The 14,509-nt window shown below is 52.0% G+C and overlaps 1 protein-coding gene across 4 annotated transcripts in view; it reads left to right on the top strand.

The window, feature by feature from the left end:
* The window catches only part of CPPED1 (calcineurin like phosphoesterase domain containing 1), a 162,434-nt gene that overhangs the window by 56,602 nt on the left and 91,323 nt on the right, over positions 1 to 14,509 (top strand). For 3 of the 4 annotated variants that reach the window (XM_036226323.1, XM_036226324.1, XM_016156894.2), the window contains exon 3: positions 7,677 to 8,099. The exons of the other annotated variant lie outside the window; for it this stretch is intronic. In XM_036226323.1, the coding sequence (XP_036082216.1) occupies positions 7,677 to 8,099 (423 nt within the window). The remainder of the gene's footprint in view (positions 1 to 7,676; positions 8,100 to 14,509) is intronic. 4 annotated transcript variants of the gene reach the window in all.

The raw sequence follows: 14,509 nt of genomic DNA, 5'->3' as shown, positions 1-14,509 counted from the left end.
CCACAGGCCGCTCATTGCAGCATTAAAGGGAGGATGGATGGAAGGGCAGATGGGGTCAAATGTGGGAAGATGAGATTGCGTATATGTAACTTTGACCCGCTCGTGATGGGGAGAGGTGGGCAACGGTACAGGCTGGTGACACACTGGAAAAGTTCGCGCTGCTGGTGGCTGCGTGGGAGCAGCTTGCACAGGGGTCCTCGTGGAAGCGAGGGGCCAGCCAGAAGGTTCCTGCCATCCTCCTGCAGAGAGCTAAACCAGGGGTCCTGCCGTTCTGTGTCGCAAGAGGGATAGGTAAAGAGGGGTGTAAGAAGGACGGAGGCCCACTCTCCTGGGGAGATGCTTAAATGCGCAGTTCCTGGGGGTCAGAATTTAAGCATATGGCTTATTTTTTGGGGGGTGGGGCAGGGTGAGTGGGGGGGGGTGGGTGGGAGGAGGAAACAGTTCAGCTTATAACAGGCAGATGCTTCTACCTGTTGTGGCGTCACAGATTGGTATAAGCCGTAAGTTGTGTCTTTAACTGTCTAACAATTGGCCGCAGTTCTGTTAGGGAAAGAGACTTGAGAGGACAGAGAGGAACGGGCTGCGCAGAAGTGGATGGATGGGGCTGGGTGGAGACGCTGCTGGAGCCCCTGATCTCATCAGACAGCCTGGCCTGGGAGGAAGGGTCCTGAGGCTGCCGAGGTCAGGGAGAGGAGGGACCCGAGGCGGGCGTTCGGTGCTTGGCCCAGTGTCTTCCTGTTTACTTCTGTACTCAGACAACCCCGAATTAGACCAAATCCACACACATTGACCGAACGAACATCTTTGTTGTGCAAAGCAAATGCTGCTGGAGACGGCTCCGCTCTGCATGGCCCGACCTCGGGGTCGGGGCCGTGGCGAAGCCAGCGTCCATGTGAAGTCCCAGGCGGAAGGAAGCGCCGAGGGCTAGGGCCGGCGGAGAAGGCTACATGGGTGTGAACGGGTCTGGCAAAGTCCAGCCGCGGTCTCTCTGGGACGGGAAGCTTCCCCGTCGAAGACCAGGTCCTCCGCTTCCCCTCCCAGGCCTCAGCGGGAGACGCCACCGGGTTCGCAGGTGACTCCTCAGCTTACCAGGGCCGTATGGATTGTCGTTCTTTTCGCTGCGATGGGTATCTAACCGGGAAGTCCACTCCGTATCCCGAGTGAGCAGCGCGTCGCACCACCTGACTGTGCCTCTGCTCGCTGTTTAAGTTAAATTTTCCTGACGGTGGTTGAGTACATCAGCATCAGTTCTCATTAGAGTCTTGAGCCAGTGGGGACTAGGGAATAGAGAGATCTCATTTTCTTTCACTAAGCAACATCCTTTCTTGTCCTGTTGCTACAGAGAATATTGGTTCGCTTGTACTTGTTGAAAAAAAAAAAAAAGGAAAAACTTATTACGGAAACGGTAAAGAGATTCACAGCGTTGTTTAAATCTATTGGTGGTGTCTGTTATTTAGACAGCCCCCCTAGGAAAGAGAGCAGGCTGAAGGCCTCAGAGGCGGACGGTTTTTAACAGTAGCTGCTGGTGGAATTTTGCCATCACTGCGTGATGGTGGCTGGGGTACGGATGGTCAAAAAGGAAAGGGGGCCCATGGGTTTGCAGTTCGTTTCTCGTTCCGCCTTTTCTGTAACCAGGTTACGTTCTCTAGTACTTTGCAAAGGCTTCCTTTTTCCTTTACCCCCAAAAGGGAAAACAAAATGAATATTATCAGGATTTTTTTTTGCTTGCCACGTAAGCACTAAATTTCTGTAGTATGTGCCTGCACTTCTGGTCGAGATATACTTTCAATGAGGCATAGCGACTATTTTCTCTTCAAAAGATAGAGGCTTAAGCTGGAAAAAAAAAAAATGGCAGTGACGTGGACACCTGCGTTCTTGGAAATGAAGTGACCCACCTGGGTTCTCAATAAACAATAAATTGCAGTGCATTAAAATCCTAGGAAAAGCTCCATGGCCGAGAGTTCATCTCATTCCCCCGAAGGGTTTTACCATTGCTTCTGAAATATTATGGCAATATTTCCTGAATGGCCATCTCAGGTCCATGCCGATGTTTACTTTTAATCTGCCACGCCCCACAGAGTTTAAATGTGGAATGAATGAACCAGGCATGGGATTTTTTATCTTAATAGCAACATATCATTCTGTTTAGTCATATTGAGCTGTAAACTGAGCTTTGCACAGAACCTGTATGAAATCAGAAACCAGTGTTGCTATCAAAGGCATGGAAGAGAAGGTGGTTCCTCAGCTGAAACACGAAGCCCTGGGAAAGAGCGCTGAGCGCACACATAGGAACAGAGCAGCCTGTCGAGAAGGACTTGCCAGCAGCTGAAGCCCCGGATGGGTGTGCGGTGTCAGATACCGCTGAGAACACAGAAGAGGACCCGGCACTCCGGTACTTTAGGGCAAGGACTTCCTTCTCCGTGGACAGGGCCACAGGCAAGAAGGGCCTGGTTCTGCGCGGCTCTGACCAGTCTCTTCTGGGGTGCCATCACCTCGGGCGAAAAACGGTGCCCCCAACTCACTAAACCGAGCGGCAACCCCGTGCAGACGACGGGCCGTGCCAGGACACCAGGCTCTTGCGTGGGCTCATCCGGGAGTGTATGAGGTTGCCCCGTCTTGTCGGTTCTGACAGTGGCCCGATGGCAACACACGCATGCGTGTGTGTGTGCAGTGCAATGCGTATATTTTCCTTATATTTTGTTTTTGTAATTTCTTTACATTTTTAATAGGGAATCTGTTTATATGGATCAACTTTCATAAGTTACAAAAGAATGTAAAAAATGTATAAGATGTTCTCTCCTGACCCGTTTCTCTCCCTAGAGGCAGCACATAGTACCAGTTGTTAAGACATCTTTCCAAAGATAGTATATGCACATATGTATGTATAGTTCTCCTTTTTTTCTTTTACACGTAAGAGGCAGCAAATTCTGCACAATGCACAGGCACACCACATTTTATTGCGCTAACAGATGTTGCTCCCCGCCCCCCCCCCCCCACCGCCCACACACGAATCGAAGGCAGGACCCTCCACTAGTGAAAAAGATGACCACTCGCTTTGTTGCGATGGCCCGGACCCGAACTCACAGTCTCTCTGAGGGGTGCCTGTATCCATCTTGCTTTTTCTTCCCCTTAATGTAGACAGTCTACCTCATTCTTTTTTTGTGTGGCTACATAGTATTTCATTGATTGGCTAGACCATAATTTATTTGCCTAGTCTCCTATCCACGTTGCCTTAGGTTGTCCGTGACTGTGTGCTACAAGACCAGGGTCGGGGGAAGCGAGGGCGGCATCGGGGAAGCTGGATTTAAGGGGACACTCGGTCCTGGGGTCGTGCAGATGTGGGGCCAGCTCTTGCACAACCTGGGAGTGGGGACCCCCTCAAGTCTTACCCTCGTCCCCCTCGTCCTGCTCCCAGCCCTGCTGCGCTCTGACAGACAGGCTGTAATAAACATTCTCGTTTGTACTTTTTTTTTTTACACAAATTGTTGGGAAAATTCCCAGATATTAAAATGTTGGTGACTAAGCGTATGCGTGTGGGTTTTCAAATGTGAATAAAGAAGACCTTTTGCACTCCAGCCGACACTATAAGAGGGAACCGGTTTCCCCTACACTCTCGCCAACAAATTGTATTAGCAACACTTTCTGATTGTCGCTAGCTGGAGGATGGGTAACACATCAAGAAAAATGCAGTCAGGCCGATTACCTCTAAGTGGTCATCGTCTTGCATCTCCACGTAGACCCACGGAGTTTCCTGCAGCTGGCTCTCTTCCCCCCGGATCACGTTCACCCTGCATCTGCTCGTGACACCAGCCAGGAGATGGTATATGGCCCTTTTCCATCCGTACCTGAGAGCACCAGCTCTGGAGTCAGGCTGGGTTAACCCGATGGGACCTGGATTTCGGGTTGCCAGATTTAGCAAATAAAAGTACAGGAATACAGATATTGCACGGGGCATACTATACTAAAAGAATATCCATTTGAATTCACTTTTAACCGGATGTCTTACATTTTATCTAGCAGCCCTCCCTGGGTTAAAATTCAGCCACGCCGCTTAGGAAATCTGTGACCTTGAACGAGGGCCTCCCCCGTGCCTCAGTTTCCCCATTTGGATTACTAATTCTGCCGCATAGGGTTCTCGTAGGAGCAGACGCGATAGCTGTGTAAAGCACGCGGCTCGGCGCTGAGTGCACAGGAGACACTCCGGCAGTGCGAGCGAGCTCCCTCTGTTGCTCCGGCGGGTACGCGCCTCGCGGCCCCACTTACCAGAAAGCGCCAGGTCTTCCTTCCGACGCCTGCGCCTCTGCCCTGCCGTTCCTCTGCCTAGGAAAGCCCCGTGCTGCCTCGAGCGGGCCCCGGCTCCTCCTCAGCCTCGTGATGCTGCGCCCCCTGGGAAGGCTGTCTCGCGCCCCCCGGCTGTGTCGTTACCCCGACCTGTGCTTCCACACGGCCTGGTGTTCCCGTCACGCACCTTTACAGCGCGTGGTCATCGCCTGGTTCCATGTCCGGTTCCGCTCTGGACTTCGAACCCCATGAGAACAAAGATAACGTCTCACGCTAGTGTGTCCGTGACCTAGCGCACAGTGGGACACCAGGTGTTGAGACAAATAATTCCTTTCCTTCTAGCCCGTGATGACTGGGGCTTTTTAGATTTTGCCTCTGGCTTTGAAAGAGCAGTGAGTGTATTTGGAGTTTGACTGTGAAACTCCTATTAACTTTTCATTAGGTCGTATATTTAAAATCCCAGATGGAACCCAAGACTTAGAGGCATGGCCACGGGTGCCCGACTTCCTATTATAAAATAGAATCTTAAAGTAAAAAGAGGCAATCATTCTAAATATGACCTTTCCGCGCTTCTGACACCCAGCAGCTCTAAACGGAAGTGAATTGTGCTCATTTCTTTCTGTGAGCGGACTTGCCAGCCCCAGAGGGGAATCTGCTTATGACCGTCCCGGAGCCCCTTTGTCTCTGGACATTGCATTGTCCTCTGTCTTGCATGGACCACGTGCCCAGCGGTATTTTGTTAAGTCAAATATCCCATTGCTGTATATGTGCGCATCTTATAGTAAGTAGCAGCAGAGTCGGTTCGAAAGAATCTGCATACCAGAGAGATGATCACTCTGGGGACGTGGGGGGAATGATTTTTGGAAGACCTTGGCCGGCAGGACTAGTTCACACGGTGACAGAACATTCGCACCTCGGACCTCAGACAGGACGAAGCTCGTACACGTTTAGACCATCTTCCTTCCTTCCCATTTCTAGTGTTACGCCCCTGTTCTAGCTTTTATTACCCCTTGGCTGAAAACCATAAACTCGCCCCTCTCCCAGCCCCTCTCTGGCCATTCACCCCGCTGTAACCTGTCCCGTCTGCCTTTCGCAGGGCGACCTGCATGAGGACACAGCCCTCCCAACATGCCACCCTTCTCAGAACACGTCGGGGCTCCCATGCCCTCACGGCCCCCCCCCCCCCCTGTATAGGGCAGGTGCACGAGGCATCGAGACATTATTTTCAGAAGTGCCCGTCACCTTTAGTCTCTGGGCGTGGGCCAACCCTGCTGGGTCACAGTCCAGTTCCAGAACAGTTCATGGCTGTGAGTGTGTCTGCGCTGACAGAAACCCAAACCAGCTTTCCTAAAAGTCCATGTGCTGCCTCAGCGGTGGACCATGAGCTTAGCTCTCCTTGACGCTACAGTTACCCCAGGACGACCCTAAAACTCATGAGGAGATCTAGGGGACTCGGAATAGCGAAAACAGCCTTGCACGGAGAACAAAGTTGGAGGCTCTCTTCCTGATGTTAAACTTACCGAAAAGCTGCAGTTTTTAAGCACTGTGCTGCTGGCGGAAGGACAGGTGTACGGAGCAGTGGGGTAGAACTGAGAGTCCGGAAACAAACCCTCGCTGTTAGGGTCAGCTGGTTTCTGAGAGTTTGCCGAGATACTTCAGTGAGGAAGGGCTAGTCTTGCTGACCGCATTCAAAAGGGTGGACCTCCCTCTTTCTTCTCTTTTTATTTATTTTATTAGGGTTCAATATAAAAGTAGTTCAGTGAGATACAGGAATCCTCAACTCCTAGGCATATGACAGTGCAGCTAAAAAAGTAAATGAACACAAAAGTTGGCAGAATTTCAAGGGGGAAATGGATCGGTCGGTTCGCGATTACAATGGCAACTTAACTAAGCCGTTCAGAAATTGATGCAGACCAGTGGGCCAAAAGCAAAGGATAATGACATAGGAGATTTGAATCATACCATTAACAGGTTTGATTGAGTGGAAATATGAGGATCTCCACATTCAACAGTTAGAGAATAATACATAGTCTTCGTGAGCTCATGTGGGACATTGAGAAAAACTGGCATGTCCTTGGCCTAAAGGAAATCTCGCTGCTGCCAATCTCTTCAAGTCATAATTTCTGAAATGGTTTTGTCTGTTCCTTCGGTTTCTTTCCTGAGTTCTACCAGTTCCTATTTCACATCTGCCTATTTTATGACCGTCTAGACTGAATTCCTTTATTTCTGCTTTATGGTCTGTCTTAGCCGTAATTGTTTCATTTGGAATTTTCTGCTTGCTTGTTAATTCATGATGGAAATGAAATATTGGGTATAATTTTCCTGTTTATGACAACCTTTTTCAGGCGAGTTTTCATCATCCCTAAGAAAGTGGGCTCTTCTTTATTATTCTTGGGCTGGCTTTGCATGATGCCAGGCAAACTCTTCAGGACTAACATGCCGCGGAACGAGGACCATCTCTGAAACTGCTGGGCGCGCATCTTTAATTTCCTTGACAAGTTAGCAGACTCCTTAGTTTGAAGGGAAGAATTTGTGTGTCTTTGGCTCTCGGCTCGCCCCCAGTAACGAAATGAGTGCCTTATATATAGTCGGTACTCAGTAAATATTTGTTGAATAAATTAGCACAGAGGGGCTCAAAAAAACAGATGTGGAACTGAATAGGTCACTAAAACACCCATTTATTAAAGTTTTAATATGTTATCATAGGAAGTGCGGAGGCGAGGAATCTGAGGGAGGAGGGTCCCGACACGCTTTCCAACTCTTTATCAAAATACTGACCTTCAGACTGAATCCTGTGTGCGGGGCGATACGCTTAACGTTGAGATGTTGAGCCCTCGCACCCCGACGCCCTGTTAGTAGCATGTACAGCGCCTCGTTCCCTGTATGAGGGGCACAGCGAGACGCCTTGGAAATTCAATGCCTGAGTGGCCATCTGACCCTCCCAGTTCCCGTACAACTCCGGGTGGCCAAGCCATTCAGGTTCTGAGAGGTTTTCCCGTGAAGGGGCTCGAAGCTGGGCCCACACACCCCAGGTGTGCACGTCGTGACTTGCTGAGATGGGGCAGAGATGTTACAACTATTTATATTTGTTTTTCATCTAAATAAAAGATAGAAATTAAGCTTTGCTGTTATTTAGTGTTACTCCCCCATCACTCAGTGAGCAGCGTTGGGTCAGATGGCCACTCAGGCATTGAATTTCCAAGGCGTCCCGAGAGGACAGTTCAACCCAGGGGGACAAGTGTCCGTCTCACTTGTCGATCTTCTTTTAGCATGTGGGTGTTTTGCAGTTTCCACGTGCCGGGATGAAAGGGTTTCCAGGTTCTTCTCTCTTGTTTGGTGTTGGTAAACGCGTAAGCAGCCGTGGCCATGTCAGGACGTGACCCTCACTCTTGCAGGCATGCCCTGGCGGAAGGAGCAGACGGCGGACCTGCAGCGGGTGCTCAGGGACGTGGACAGCGAGATCCCGCTGGTCCTCGTCAGCGGCAACCACGACGTGGGCAACGTCCCCACCCCCGAGACCGTCGCGGAGTTCCAGCAGACGTGGGGAGATGACTATTTCAGCTTCTGGGTCGGGGGCGTCCTGTTCCTGGTCCTCAACTCCCAGTTCCTGTACAACTGCTCCGGGTGCCCTGCCTTGAAGCAGGCCCAGGACGCGTGGCTGGACCAGCAGCTGCGCCTCGCGGAGCAGCACAGGTGCCGGCACGCCGTGGTCTTCCAGCACATCCCGCTGTTCCTCCAGAGCATCGACGAGGACGACAACTACTTCAACCTGACCCGGGCCATTCGGAGGGAGCTGGCCGACAAGTTCGCCAGAGCAGGTAGCTCCCGGGCCCCCGGCGTCTGGGTGGAAGGGCGATCTGAGGAGGCGGCTTCCAGATCCTTCTCCTGCCCCTCTGCAGCATGGCAAAGGGGAGAGAGCAGCCCAGCTCTGTCACTCATGGGCCATGTGGCCTTGGAGAAGCCGCGTAGCCCCTCTGAGCCTCAGTTTCCTCGTCTGTGAGGTAGGAATAGCAGAAGTAGCTCTCCTAGGCTGGTTGTGAGCAGCTCAAGATGGGGGTCCTGCAGGTAGCGGGCTAGAGGTGAGGGGGGCTCTGAGTGTGGCTCCGTGTGCCCCAGAAGGGGAAGGATGCCAAGGCGCCTGTCCTCATTTCTCTGAGGGGCAGGTCGATCTTCAAGAGCCGGGCTTCACGCTCACATCGGCTGTAACCTGGAGCCCCAGGTGGGCTGTATTGGGGAGGTCCTGGGCCTCGCCAGCTTTCCTCTAGGGAGACAGAATCCCCCAGAACCAGGACAGGGACGCGAAGCCAGTGTGCTCTCACTGTGCGGTACGTGTTTAGCTGATCACACCTGTGACGCGTGCACGCACACCCACACAAAAGGAAGTCACTCCCTTGGTGGAGACCCCGGTTGCCGACAGCGCTGTGTGGCACGAGCCCGTGCGCGCATCTCTCCTGGGAGCACGCGCAGTATCCTTGCGTGAGAAGCAGTGCATTCTGCGCCGGTCCCCCGAGTTACCCGTGATTCGGCAGTCTTCCGGTTTCGACAACTGCGTGTCTTGGGTTGGTCATAATGCCTCCTTTTAGATCTTTCCTGAGTACTTCATTAGGCTTTTCTAAAATTTAAATATATTTACTTATTAGAGGGTAGGGAGAGGGAGGAGGCCTGACCCAGTAACGGGCATTCGTTAAAAAAAAAAAAAATTCTGACACCTTTCTTTTCATCTTTGAGCATTAAATGGTTCTCATTTACTTGCAAAACGTACAATAGGCCCTTCTGTATTTTTGAGGCATTTTACAAAAAGCTTGCATAATTGGAGACATTTTCCAACTGTTCCATGGAGATGAAGTTAGAAAACTTCTATTAAGGCCTTTGAAATTTTATGCCATGCTCGAGTTGGTGCAGAAAACTGTTCTGATGACAAGGAAACGAAGTGTCAAGATGGCATCAGGACCGTCACGGAGACTGTTTTGTAACAGAATAATGTCACAGAGAACATTCAATGCCACGCAGATGGTTCCTTTTATATCAAAAGTTAAAGGATGCAAATGCCATCCCCGTGGCTGCTCTCTGTTCTCCGCTTGTCAGCCACAGTCTTGAGTGGCATGTGGTTTCCTGTCGCAGGATGGAGCACACATGCACCGCGGTCACCCCCAGATACTGAGAGACCTGTAGACGCTTGTAACGAGAGAGCCCACGGTCCTCTCCAGGCACCCTCGGGAGAGCCTGCTGCCTGCCTGCCCGGGGCCCCGGAGGAGGCGTCGTCTCGGCTGCTGCAGCCTCCTCCCTTGCCGGGCCTGCAGCCCCGCACCTCCGAAAGGACGTGCAGGCACACCCAGACCAGCTCTGTGTCTCGGAGGGGGACTCCACTTGCCCCAGCTCACAGAGACGAGGAGCTGCCACCGCAGTGCAGTGTCAGCTGATTGGTTTAGGGCGAGACTGAACCCGTCCCCTCAGCCCCAGTAGCGCAGCCTCTTTCTGTAGCCACAGCGATCTGGGACGCTAAATTATAATCGAGAGGTTGCTTGCTGAGCACGGGACAGAGCGCGGAGCTGGCCTTCTTATCCACTCGGAATGGCCTGAGGCCCCGGGGCCCTGACGGACCGCCTGCAGTGGGGCCTGCTTGCCCAGGAATACTCTGATAAGGCTTGTGTCATTACCCTACCCTACCTCCTTAGTCTCTCCAGCCTGTCCAGCTCTTTGGGCCACCCACCTGGGTCACAGCGACAGCTGTGAACTGGTCCCCTGCCCCACTCTTACCCCATTCCAGTCCAGTCTCCACCCAGCAGCCAGAGGGCCACGTGGCTGCACAGCCTCCGCCCTGCTGAGGCCTCCTCACCCCCTGGAGAAGCCAGCTCCTCCCCCTTCACCACGGTCTCCACCTCGTAGGTTCTACCTGGCCGACTCCCACCCAAGCTTGACACCTTTTGTATGAGGCGCCCCGAGTGCCCCCGCCTAACTCCTCATCTTCCCTTGGTCCCAGCAGACTCGTACATCTTGACTCGCCCGAGTCCCCCACCAGGCTCTGAGCCCCGGGAGCACAGTGAATGCCTCCTCAAGGTTTGCGGGGCGGGCGAAGGACCGCAGCTCTCTGACTCCTGCTCCTTCCCTCAGCGGCCAGCAGACACGGCTCGTGTCTTTGCTTGGCACCCACTGTGTGCCAGGCACAGAGCAGACCACGTCTGTGTTCTCGCTGGGCTCCAGGCATACCTCCCCATGGCGTGTCCCGAGTGTCGGCCCACATCACACAGCCTCCAAGTCCTTCCGTCTTGGGGAGCCCCTCGTGCGCGTCTTTCTGCTCTGATCCACATGCTGGCTTTCTGGGTTCACTCAGCGGCCCGTTTCTCTCTTCACAAGTGGCCCCCTGGTATTTCCCCTGGGGACCACCTTCACGTATGTATGAGACGGTGTCCTCTTCTTAGCTTCTGGCCTTCGGATCTTCATCCAAACCTGCTGCTACAAAGAAAACCGGGGTGATGGGTGCCCTTCCTGCAGTCACCTGTCAGTTTTAGTGGCTTAACCAAAGCAGGCCCTTTGCTTAATGGCCTTTCAAACACAGACCAAACCATGGCAACTTCTGGAAGAGCGCGGGTCTGATATGGACACAGCTCTGTGGCAGGCTAAGTCACCTGCTTGGTTTAAGAGGCTCAGGTTGGTGGCTCTCATGAGGAATAGATTCGCCCGTGACTCAGTCATGCAGGAGATCGCTTGGGGCACAGCAATGTAATTCGAACTCATTTTGGAAAGTCAGAAGTTCAGATGACATTTTGTAAGATTAATTAACTTAAAGACCATCATAAAATTGGGGGCGATGACGGCAGGTGGTATTTAATATTGCCTCGGCTTTCCCCCCACAGAGCAATATTATTCCCTAATACTATTTTGGTCTCATTTATCTCCTTGTGCTTAAAATGCCAGTACTCAAAAATATGTCAAAAGCTCATCAGAATATCCAGGGTAGCTTTTAATTACGATAATTGTGTTGTTATAAAATATCCTTTGAAAGAGCACATCCCTCCTCAAACCACCATGGAGGTAAAACCCAGCTTCCTTCCAGCAAGCTTGCTGAACGGTTCTGAGTCATCGTGTGGGATGCGTCAGTGATTTAATAACGAACCCCGTGGCACTGATTTCCACATGGGACGAGGGAGCTTTTGGGGGTGGGGAGCGGGGCGTCACCGTGCAGTGGGCCGCCGCGCGTGTGGGGCTGCGTCTGAATCGAGGCCTGCGAACTTCCCAGCTCAGGTTTCCCTAGAAACAGATACATTCTGTCTCTGCTTCTGAAGCTCAACAGGAAACCGCCTTTGTGTGATACAAAAACGTCAATAGCCAGAGCAAATAAATAGTTATCGGGGCAGGACAGACGCACAGTTGTGAAGCGGCTCCCATTCCTCTCTGTCTTCTCTTTGTGCTGCCTGAGGATAATCACTTTCATCATCTCCACGGGATGTAGAAATTGGTTTTCCCCTTAATTCACCTGATACCTGGTTGAAGTTGCAAAGATAGACAGTAGATAATGAAATGTTGGTTGAACCCGGCCATTGTCTCTGTCCCTCGTGCCTTTTTCAGCATAAGGTTAATATGTGACCCAGCCAATATGGATTCCCCTTTAAAAACTCAGTATTAAAAAACAAAAGTCCAGCTATTTAACTGCTTGCTTTTATATTCCGTTACCTTTTCTTTTTTGCACTCTCAACAGAGAGATTAGAACTGTATAGTAGAGAGCCCAGAGCGAATTTGGCAATTACGAAAAATTCCAATAAGTCGATCTTCCTGCAAAAGTTAATAAGTAATTTCACAGAATTATAGTTTTATCTCTAGTATTTATGCTTAAAAAAAAAAAGCCAGTGGAAGAGAAAACTTAGCCCAAGGTTATGGTTTTAGAATTTCAAAGTTTTAAAGAACAAAAAGGTTAGGTTTCCAGGGTTCACTTTATAGGAAAAAATAAAACATCGGATTCTACCCTAACATCTTACTGTGGCGTAGTATTTGTTTATAGCCTGCTTCTTTCAGGAAGTGGGATCCCAGCTTTGTTCACCTTGGTAAGCCAGCCGCTGGCCAAGACTGCCACATAGTAACCCCTCCGTAAATAAATATTCGTTAGATGGCATTGTTTTAAACTTGGCTCAGGTCTGTTCATCAGCAGAATCATAGGTACCGTCCCTGTAGACGGGCGTTTACCGACCGACCGTTAGGTGGGGCCGCGGTACCCGGGGCAGGGGTTGGCAGGCGTCTTCTGCAGAGGGCCGGGCATTCTGGGCTGCAGCTCAGCTCCGCCTGTGAAGCATGAAGGCCGCCTCAGATGTGGCTGTGTGCCAATAAAACTTTATTTACAAAAACAGGTGGCCGGCCCACAGGCTGTAGTTTTCCCACCCTTGGTTGGAGAAAAATTCCCGTTCTGGTGTGTCACTCTTGCTCCCCGCAAGACGTTGTCCATACCGTGCATGTGTCCAGCTCCGGGAGGCTCGTGGTGGCTCCACTGTGACGACACCCCGAGCAAGACTCAGGTCCCGCAGTGGAGGGCGCGCCTGGGTGAGCCCCTCTCCACCGGAGGCCCGCGGAGTGGGGGGCGGAGGCGGGAGGTACCTGGAGGCGCTTAAAATTTAACACGTGTTTATTTTAACATATCTTAAAAATATATAACTAGCTCACCAATTGGAAGAAAAACATAAAGTAAATAACAGCATGGGGGGTACGCGGGGAAGGCAGCGCTCGTGAAGGTGGGACGGGGTGACTGGCGTGTCGCTGCCGGAGGGGCGGGCGACGCCTCGTGACGCCGGGGGCGAGCGCACGGGCCTTGACGCGGGGCGGACCCCGGCCGAGTGGCCGCGCGCGGGCCTTGACGCGGGGCGGACCCCGGCCGAGTGGCCGCGCGCGGGCCTTGACGCGGGGCGGACCCCGGCCGAGTGGCCGCAGACGGGCCTTGACGCGGGGCGGACCCCGGCCGAGTGGCTGCGCACGGGCCTTGACGCGGGGCGGACCCCGGCCGAGTGGCCGCAGACGGGCCTTGACGCGGGGCGGACCCCGGCCGAGTGGCTGCGCACGGGCCTTGACGCGGGGCGGACCCCGGCCGAGTGGCCGCAGACGGGCCTTGACGCGGGGCGGACCCCGGCCGAGTGGCTGCGCACGGGCCTTGACGCGGGGCGGACCCCGGCCGAGTGGCTGCACAGACGCCCCGAACCGGCCTTCCTGCCTTCTCACTTGTCAAGCACAGGGTCGGCCTGAGAATCGAGTAGAGTGAGGTATGTGCGTGGGGTGTGTGCGAAAGCTCTTGGCGTCGCGCCTGGAACACGGCATGTGCTTGATAAAGGGTTCTTTGTTGTCTCGTGACCCTGGACTGAGTTTCGAGCACCCAGCAGGCAAGTTCGCTCTGGTGACGTCTGGCTGTGTCCTTTAGTCCGAGCGGCACTCCTCACCCCAGGGTGGGGGTGGGGTCAGCAAGAGGGGCAGGAACTCCTTGCGGGGCACACGTGAGAATCTCCAGATAAGAAGAGGCACGTGGAGTCCGGGGGCATGACTGCAGTGTGCTAGCTTAACTTCGTAAATGGAAGAGGAAGGAATTAACAGCTCTTCCTAGTACGAACTACAGGAAGCGAAGCTAGACAGGAAACCTCTTTCTTGGCTCCCGGGACATGCAGGGAGATGGACTTCCTCAGGGGGTCTGAGACTTCGCCACAGGTGCAGAATGCATGTTATTTTAGTTTTATCAAAAGGGTGTCTTAGTTTAAAAGATTGGGAAGCACTGAATAGATGGAAAATTCCTATGGAATTTAGTGCTAGAATTTGACTCTTCATATATTTTTTTAAAGCACATACCTCACCAACTAATGTGTTAGTAATCACACCTTTGAAGGCATAACTTCATAGTCAGAGTTTTCTGAATCTAGTAAATGTGTCCACAGGACAACGACAGTCGTTTTAGGATGCCCGCTGTTTAAAATGCATCTTAAAAAGTCTCTTAATAGTTTTCTTTTAAGCTACTATCAAGGGAGAACTCACAAACAATCCTTTTTAAGCATCTATAGAATCTAGAGTTTCTAGCTTGAGGAATTTACCCTCTTTGATATTTTCTTTACGATTTGGTCTTGAGTTCATTTTTCCAAGGCTGAGTCTGTCTTATGGCTCAGTCAGTTCACCACCATAAGACATCATGCTTTAGTCATTTGAAGTCTACGTTTCATTCTTTATAAACCTACATAAAAGACCAACCGCCGAAGCTGCATCTGGTGCA

Source organism: Rousettus aegyptiacus, unplaced genomic scaffold (genome assembly GCF_014176215.1).
Source record: "Rousettus aegyptiacus isolate mRouAeg1 unplaced genomic scaffold, mRouAeg1.p scaffold_m13_p_8, whole genome shotgun sequence".
Classification (NCBI taxonomy): domain Eukaryota; kingdom Metazoa; phylum Chordata; class Mammalia; order Chiroptera; family Pteropodidae; genus Rousettus; species Rousettus aegyptiacus.
Note: the sequence above shows the minus strand (reverse complement) of the source record. Positions and strands in the feature narration are given on the sequence as shown.